At 34.0% G+C, this 9,021-nt stretch overlaps 1 protein-coding gene, 1 long non-coding RNA gene and 1 pseudogene across 2 annotated transcripts; 1 reads left to right on the top strand and 2 right to left on the bottom strand.

The window, feature by feature from the left end:
- The first annotated feature begins 1,783 nt into the window (after positions 1-1,783).
- On the top strand, positions 1,784-3,169 carry LOC132306935 (uncharacterized). The gene is made up of 2 exons (XR_009482135.1): positions 1,784-2,104; positions 2,920-3,169. It is a non-coding gene; the product is annotated as an uncharacterized LOC132306935 (long non-coding RNA).
- Positions 3,170-4,973: 1,804 nt separating this feature from the next.
- On the bottom strand, positions 4,974-8,761 carry LOC132277731 (G-type lectin S-receptor-like serine/threonine-protein kinase At1g11330; annotated as a pseudogene).
- LOC132277736 (G-type lectin S-receptor-like serine/threonine-protein kinase At1g11300) lies at positions 5,039-6,547 on the bottom strand. The gene is made up of 3 exons (XM_059779584.1): positions 6,437-6,547; positions 5,412-5,613; positions 5,039-5,319 (listed from the first exon to the last, which is right to left on the bottom strand). The coding sequence occupies exons 1-3, from the start codon at positions 6,545-6,547 to the stop codon at positions 5,039-5,041; spliced, it is 594 nt and encodes a 197-aa protein (XP_059635567.1).
- Positions 8,762-9,021: the final 260 nt, after the last annotated feature.

The raw sequence follows: 9,021 nt of genomic DNA, 5'->3' as shown, positions 1-9,021 counted from the left end.
CATTTTCCTAACGTATATCTTAAAGTATCTTGTATGTATGTGTGTAATGATACACGAAAGTTTTATTTTTTTAACTTTTAACCTTTATCATTTTAACTCACCGAATGGCACAGGTTCTCTTATAACACAGGAGATGATTTTCTTGCATAAATTATTGCTCAAGTAATTAATTATTATTTATTTATTACGAAATATTATTATTATTATTTTTATCCTTATAAATTAAGGAGGGAGAGGACTCAAATCTGAACACATTGAAAGCTGAGCTCTAACAATTAGGCCAATAATTAATTTGCCATAGTTCCTTGCCTGACCAGATGAATGAACCCCAAAGACAAGAAGTTTGGTAAAAAGGTCAAAATCTTCAATGTGGATGTGATCAAGGCAAAAGTTGACTTTTATAAAATTGTTGACAAAGTTATATGCTAAAACAAAACAAAACTTCTATATTCAATTAAAGGAGTATATGAGGGAAAAATCAATTTCAAGAATTGACGCACCTTTAATAATTGCATTAGTGGCATTGTGATCACACTAGACCTGCGAATGGAGTGCATTTTGATTCGAATAAGAATTGAAAATTTAATTCGCTAATTCGTTAATGATTCGAATTCGATAATTCGTTAGCTAAACAAATCATATATGAATTATGGTCGATCCAATTCGATAATAATTCATTATAATATAATATATAGCACAGGAGATGATTTTCTTGCATAACTTATTGCTCAAGTAATTAATTATTATTTATTTATTACGAAATACTATTATTATTATTTCTATCCTTATAAATTAAGGAGGGAGAGGACTCAAATCTGAACACATTGAAAGCTGAGCTCTAACAATTAGGCCAATAATTAATTTGCCATAGTTCCTTGCCTGACCAGATGAATGAACCCCAAAGACAAGAAGTTTGGTAAAAAGGTCAAAATCTTCAATGTGGATGTGATCAAGGCAAAAGTTGACTTTTATAAAATTGTTGACAAAGTTATATGCTAAAACAAAACAAAACTTCTATATTCAATTAAAGGAGTATATGAGGGAAAAATCAATTTCAAGAATTGACGCACCTTTAATAATTGCATTAGTGGCATTGTGATCACACTAGACCTGCGAATGGAGTGCATTTTGATTCGAATAAGAATTGAAAATTTAATTCGCTAATTCGTTAATGATTCGAATTCGATAATTCGTTAGCTAAACAAATCATATATGAATTATGGTCGATCCAATTCGATAATAATTCATTATAATATAATATATAATTATCCAATTTATATATTATAAAATTTGGTAAAGTAAAAATTTGCATATTCCGGAGTCGGTGGCGATTCCTGCATGACAAGAGAGAAGTGATGACCGGCGTGGTGCCAGTCGGGAGCACTTCGACGGTCAAGTTAGTACTTAACGATTGAATGTCCGTATAATATTTTCATTTTTTATCATTTTCCATTTTTTGGAATTTTGTTATTTCAAGGACATTTTCATCTTTTGCCGTTTTGCGTACTGAATACCGTGGGGTGTGTCGATTGTGTCCGAGTGTTGGTTGGGATATTTCATTGAGTTTAGGATTCTTTGAAATATAAGGTTTGTCATTTTTACATTTTTCCGTTTTCTGGCCGAACGGTCCCGTGTGAGACCCGCAACCGGAATTGTTGCGTACAGGATTTTTGTTTGGGTCCATTTGCATCATAAATCATTTTGTTTAATATAATTTATGTGGTTGTAAATTAATATGAGTATATGTATATATATATATTTGTGTGGTGTAAAATGAGGAGATAAATAAAAAGAAAAGAAAATATTTTTAATGATGGGACCCACCACCACTTTAATTGGTCAAGAGACCACATTTCCTCTCTTTTTTCTCTCTCACCCCACTGGTCTCTCTCTTCCCCCTCTTTCTAGACTTTTTTCTTTTTCTTTTGATTTTAATATTCAAACCTTGATTTCTCCCACAATTCTTGGCATTTTTGGGAACCGTTTGCAGCAAATTGAAGATCATGGCGAGATCTACAAATTGATCGGAGTAATTTCGTATTTGAAGCACTTTAGGAAATTTGAGATCTTGTGCACAAATTTGGGAGTTCTTGCTTAATTTGAGGTAGGAGTTTCTAATTCCCAATTTCTTGTTCCCTCGTGAATTTTCTTTCAATATTTGTTGTTAAGCATGTTTAATTTAAGTTGATTGCTTTAGAAATGATATTATTGTTGTAGATAAAATATATGATTATGTGTAGTAATTAAATTGTATAAAAAGCATGCCTAAGTGTTAATTTTTATACCATGGTGTTTATTATTTTGCTAGAAATTTGTTATGTGGAAGCATATTAAATTATATAGTAGAAATTCTTTTATTTTCATAGTGATGTCAAAGTATGTGACATGCATTTATAGCATTGGGCATGGAAAAAGGAGCAAAATGATTTGAACTAAATGAAAAAGAGATTTTGGGGCAAAGTTTTGATTAAAGTGATTTTATGAAAAACTCGATTGCCACGGAGTCACCAAAGGGCCGTGGTATTAATATAACCTAGAGGGAATTAGGGAGATTACCCTAGCGTGGTTGAGCTAGCTGAGCCTCAAATGATGCCGCGGAGGTACCAAGGGTCAAGGACAGTAGCCAATCCTTCTCTTGTGTCACTGCAGAGTCACCAACGGACGGGTTATATTAACAGTTTCTGAAGTAATGGATAATTTTGAAAATGGGGAGTGACATACATGGCATTGCATATCATGGCACAACATTGTTTATTTTTGAATTTGAAATTAATGTTGTATTTTCCCCCGGCTTAACATTATCTCGCTTAATTCCTATTGATCTATTCATTGTTTGGATTCACGGGGTTACAAGAGATGTATCTTAGGCACCACCTATTGAGCAATTTGCTCACCCCATTACATTTCACATTTTTTCAGGACTCGGGAAGGAAGTAGGAGATGCAGACCCTTCACAAAAATTAAGGAGGACTAGGAATATATATATTTTTTGCTATCTTTTGTATTTTGCTACACTTTTGTAAAGTCTCAAAACCATAGTGAAGTGTACACATTTTGCAAGACATGGTCATGCATTTTAAACTATAACTCTTGTTGGTATTTTGAAGGGAAGCGAGACTATGTAAATATTTTGTGTTGAATGTAATGATGATGATGGCCATCTTGAGGAGATTGCTGATGTTGTTGTTTTGGGCTTGTATTATATTTTTTTGTATTGTGTGTTGGGGCAGGTTGGATAAGTCTTGAAGGATCAAGAAAAGGCATTGCATTTTATTATTATTTTTTTATTTTTTATAATTTAAGTAGATTGTTGGAGGTCCCTTTTTAACAGGTCATGCCAATTTATTTATTTATTTATTATTTATTATTATTATTATTATTATTATTATTTTTAATTGGTATCAGTTTAGGGTTGTTATAGTCTAATAAGGATTAAATATGAAATTTATAGCGTACTTTTTTAGTTTGACTGATGACTTCTTTTATAGAAGCTTTAACGGTAGTAGTCTTCTATCATGAAACAAATTTACTTTCCTTGTCCATTACGGATTTAAGAGTCATTGGAGAGGGTAATAATCGTTATTTTTATTTCCTCAAGTTTATTCATACCCTTTGAGTCTCCATGTTACTTGAAATTCTTATCTAGTCGAATATTTCGTATCAAAATTAAATTATAATTCGATTTGAATCCGACCCGTTTAAAGGTCTAAATCACACATCTCCTTTGGCTCTGCCTAGAAGATGCAATATGACAGTGAAATTCACAATTAAGCATTAAAATGACAGTTAAAGTAGTTGGTTTATCACTGGCTAATTCTTGCTTACCCAACATTTGTAGTTGGTTTATCTCAAGATTTCCATTTGGAGACATGGATCAGAAATTGTTAGAATCTATTAGTGTTACAATCTTATCTTCATTTCTCCATTTCTTTTTCTGGAGATGTTAAAACAAGTAAAAAAATTGCTAGAAATCATTCTAGATAAACCGTAGGAGCAAAATAAATGCATGAACTACTTTCACGACCGTACAAAAATGGTGCTACACGTTTCCTTTTAAGTGGATTAAGCCGTCTTGCTTCATATATTACATAAAATTTTATTTCTTTCATCATCTTTTGCTTGATGTGAAGATGGGAGAGAGATAAAATGTTCATATTAGCATTTTTAAGGGCACTCTTGATGTGAGGATGGATAATCAAGTTCCACATGGAAGTTGGTATAAATAAACAAAGTAATTAAATTAAATAACTCAAATTAGATTTCTACTTTTGTAAATCCAAATAATATTGGCAAAAAATTACCAACGGGCCAGTGACCTAACGATATCAGGCTCTTACTTTGCAAAGAGAGGTCAGAAATTTAAGTCTCAGAAGAGACAAGTGTGTATGAGTACTAACTAAGAAAAAAAAAAAAAAAAAAAAATTGGCAGAAAATTTTTGCCATCAAGGAAGAAGCCTGGGGTAGGCATGACATTGGACCAAATTGGGCTGAATAAGCCTGGGGTAGGCATGACATTGGACCAAATTGGGCTGAATAAATATATACATTATAATATCATCAATCTCAAGACGAGAGGTATATTTAACTTACATTATTTTTTTACTTTTCTTTTGATGGAGAGATGTCACCAAATACAATGAATAAATTGACCAAGTGCTTAGTTGAATCTAGAAGGTTCATATTATTATTGTTGTTTTTATTTTTATTTTTTATTAATAAAGGTGATTATTGATTTATTGTTAGGGAAAAAAAAAACAGAAATTAGTTGGCTTCTTAATGAAATTTGCCAGCCAAGTTATTTGAAAGCGTTGTTTTTCATATGAAATGCAAAGTAAGAAGTTGCCTGAGTGACCCAAAGATTGGAAGCCTTGGATGAATTATAGAAACAGGGTTTCTCCAAAAAGCATCAACATGAATGGATCAAGGCAAAGGCTGGCTTTTGAAAAAAAAAATGACAACAACAATGAGAAAAACAAAACTTTGTATATTCGATTGCAGTGTACATTGGGAACGAAACAAGCAAAAGATTACATACATGCTAACGGCCTTCAATGACTGTAACAGTGACGTTTGCAGGAGAGCTTTTATTTGGGAGAATCTCTTTTTCAGTAAAGGTAGGTTGCTTTGGAGTTGGAAGATTTGCAATTTCACTACTAAACATTGAGAGAGCAGTAGAAATAGTTAGCCTATCTCTGGTGAATTCTTGGACACATAACAGACCTACATGTATGTATCTCAAGATCTCCACTTCGAAGCATGGATCAGAAATGGTCGGATCAATTAGCATTACAATCCCATCCTCATTCCACAACTTCCATGCTTGGACATAGCAACACAACCATTAAATGTTGAAATTAGAAAGATTAAAAGGAACAATGGAGTAACAGAGGCAACACTTCAGGTGAACGAACTTACAAATCCTAGAAGGCTTAAAGAGTGCTCATCGTGATAAAAGCTAGTGTTCTTCCGCCCACTTACAATCTCTAATAACAATATTCCAAAGCTAAAGACATCAGATTTTTCCGAGAATCGCCCTTCCATTGCATATTCAGGGGACATATAGCCGCTGCATTGTGTCATTACAACCCATAGAGTAAAATTATTTGAGTTGAACTATCCCATGAGAAAGAAGGATTATAACATGAATGATTATCATTTCGGACAAAGCAAAGGTTACTTACTATGTTCCAACCACCCTTCTAGTGTTGGCTTGGTCTTGTTTGCTTCCAAAAATTTTTGCCATGCCGAAATCTGAAATTTTTGGAATTAAATCTTCATCTAACAAAACATTACTCGTCTTTAAATCTCTATGAATAATTGTTAAATTGGAATCCCTGTGAAGGTAAAGAATGCCTCGACCAATCCCTTCAATAATCTTGGCACGTTTTCTCCAATCATGGAGTTTTTTTCTTGATTGGATTTGGAAGAATATTGAAGGAAGAAAAAACAAGAAAAGAAGTAGGTTATCAAAAGTTGTAGTGAGAATAAAATTATTTTGAGACAAAAATTATAGTTTTAGTAGATCAGCATGTCCCTAAAGAGTAAAGACTACAAAAGAAAAGGTTATGGTATTGAAATAACATATTTAACTTTATCATGAACTAACCAAAGAGAAATGCATCCAAACTTTTATTTGGCATGTATTCATATATCAACATCTTTTATTCTCCTTCCACACAACAACCAAGAAGTCGAACAAGATTGCGATGCTGGAGTTAGGAAATTACCACCACCTCATTCATAAACTCCTCCAGTCCTTGTCTAGAGGATCTCGAAAGTCGTTTGACAGCGATATTTTGTCCGCTTGGCAATTTTTCCTGAAAATAAAGATGAAATTTATATATATATATATATATATATATATATATATATATATATATTTTTTTTTTTTTTTTTCTGGGGTGCAGTGTAAAAGCTCAAGATGAACAACCATTACCTTGTACACTGGACCAAAACCACCCTGTTCGAGTTTATTGGCCACATCAAATTTGTCTGTTGCATTTGCCAGTCTCTCAAAACTGAATAGAGGTAGCTCTTCAAATTTCATTTGATTCAAATAATCTCCAAGCATGCTTTGATTTGAACAATCTAAATTCTCTTCCCCTCTTTTAGATAGCAATATCTCACTTTTTTTATTCCTTCCCGAATAAAAATTTACTAATAGATAATCTACATAATAACAGCAAATATGTTTTAATCTCTTGAGCTAATTTCAATGGACATATACCTTGTGGTCTAGCCATCCACCTCTAGAAAAGATAGATACAGAATGCAGCGGTTACTGACACTATGACCACTGCAATTGTGACAACTAGTTTTGAGCTTCTCCTTTTTCCTGTAGAACACAACAAAAATTGAGACTTTAGACAATTTCCATGGCTCTCTTTTAAAATAGACTCACACGTTTCTAAATTAGAGTACAAATGTCAAGTGGCTAACATGTTTAGTATATGCAATGGTTCAAATTCAAGTGATATTTGCTTATTCTCAATCAACAAGTAAAAGAAACAGAAGAAGCAAAAAAGGATTACTAGTAGCACATATTACTATTTTATTTAATTTTCTTAAGGATGACGAAAAAAATTACCAAGTTCTGAATATGCTACACGAATGTAAAGATCTGCCTCACCATAGGAAAATTCCTGTATTTCAATTAATTCTCCACTCCACTTCATACAACCAATGCCACTATAATATGTATAAGCTATACAAGAACATACAAGAACAATTATTCAAGCACTGGCTTTTGCAGTCATCTTTTGAAGCAATTAGCAACTCAGCAAAGGCCGGCACTTTCACTGTCTTTAGCTTCAGAAACCCGTCTTTTTTGCTCTTTTCACCACCATCACTGTTGTTTCTCTCGCATTGCAGTTGCCTCCTTCTTACACATCCACTGGACCAATTTCCTCTTTTCCATTCATCCATATCCTTTGGATCAAAACCTTGTAAACAGGTGCAAATTGGTGAACCCTGCACAATATTGCAGCTTCCCAATGGACCACACTTGCCATATGCGTCACATTCAGTTTCTTGAGAGGACCACGTAGTTTCCCAAGTCCCCTTTCCTACCTCCTTTTGCTTCTGAATTAGAGTTCCGTTAGAAATTAAGGTAAGGCATAACAGAGAAGACTTGTTTGTATATGTGTAACTTAGGTCTGCGGTTCCTTCGTTATTATTATCTACAATTTCAAATCTGCCATAATATGCAGAAATCATGCCAGGTATGCCAATAAAAATCTGCCCACTCCATGGGCCACTGCGCCAGTATGGATGACTACCATTCCATACATAAATTTCTGGAATATTCAGAGGATTGATGCCAAAAGTGAAACTTCCAGTGGATGGATCTGAAGGGCTTTTCCATGCGGTCAGCTGAATCTTCTTATCTTTAAACTTGTTGGTACTAAGTTTCATCCCCTGCAAGAAAGAATCAGAAGGGTGTTCAAAACTCTCCCATATTATGTTTCCATTGGAGCCATCTCGCAAGATAAGATTCCCAGAATCTGAAAGCTGGGCACTTGAATTCGCCAAAGAATTTGGAACATCTGATGACCAAACAATCTGTTTCTGTCCATCCAAGACTACAAGATTTCCATCCTTGGAAATTGTCAGAGTACCAGAAGAGTCATTGAGAGGTTTATCTCTATTGGCGACCCATACCACAGCCTTGGCAGAGATGTCGTTGTACCAGATACCAACATACCGGTTGGTAGAATTAAGAAGACTAAAAAATCCCAGTTTGAAGGTGGCACCATTGGAGACTATAGCTTCAGTGTCTTTGATGGGTTGAGTTGATGTAACTGTATCTGTGGCAGTGCAAAATTCTAAGGTACAAAAATAGTAAGATACAAGAACAAGGATTAGAAGAAGAGGCATTAAGCTTGTACGTACCATTGCAGTCCGATAACTCTGTTGAGTGCTTCTTGTTGGTGAAGATGGAAGGTGTGATGTCTTCTCATCTGTTGCCAAAGTACAATTCAATTGAAGGGGTTAGCCACAGTTGAATAATTCAATAGTCCATTTGGTTCAGCTGAAAACTTTGGAAGGAGAGATTACCAAAATCTGAATGCCAGGTGTAACAAAGAAAACATATGTAGATATGTCGATATAAAATATAAAATATATTGACAAAGAGGGCAGGTGGTGATCAACTGATGATGGTTAGAACTGTGGGGGCCAAGGCAAATAAAGAAAGTGGAATTTTTTATTTTGACTTTGCTCGCTCATATGAAACTTTGAACATCAATCTGCCTATCTCCATGTTTCTTCGAAGCATGGATATCACCTGTCTAGGTAGCACCCGTGTTAAACACTTGGATCAATACCTTTTGTTTCCACAGGGAAGTTAGTATAATTAAACAAAGTAATTAAATTAAATAACTCAAATTAGATTTCTACTTTTGTAAATCCAAACAACAGGCAGAAAATTTTCTAAAAAACTACTCACGGAAGAAGCCCTACAAGAAGAATGAATTATCCGTGGGGTAGGTAGCTAGCATTATTCAACAATGTGTTGCAGTC

This window comes from Cornus florida, unplaced genomic scaffold, assembly GCF_030987335.1.
Source record: "Cornus florida cultivar Cherokee Brave unplaced genomic scaffold, ASM3098733v1 CherokeeBrave_3.0.0_Hap2_Chr01, whole genome shotgun sequence".
Lineage (NCBI taxonomy): Eukaryota > Viridiplantae > Streptophyta > Magnoliopsida > Cornales > Cornaceae > Cornus > Cornus florida.
The sequence above is the reverse complement of the archived record's forward strand: the minus strand, read 5'-3'. Positions and strand labels throughout refer to the sequence as shown.

Excerpts from the sequence above, each read along its gene's own strand:
- LOC132277736 (XM_059779584.1), bottom strand. The coding sequence starts at position 6,547 with ATGAAATTTGAAGAGCTACCTCTATTCAGTTTTGAGAGACTGGCAAAT. Across the intron at positions 5,614-6,436 it reads GTTTTGGTCCAGTGTACAAG|TTCAACTCAAATAATTTTAC; the intron begins GTAATGGTTGTT and ends CTCATGGGATAG. Across the intron at positions 5,320-5,411 it reads AAGCCTTCTAGGATTTGTAA|CATGGAAGTTGTGGAATGAG; the intron begins GTTCGTTCACCT and ends GCTATGTCCAAG.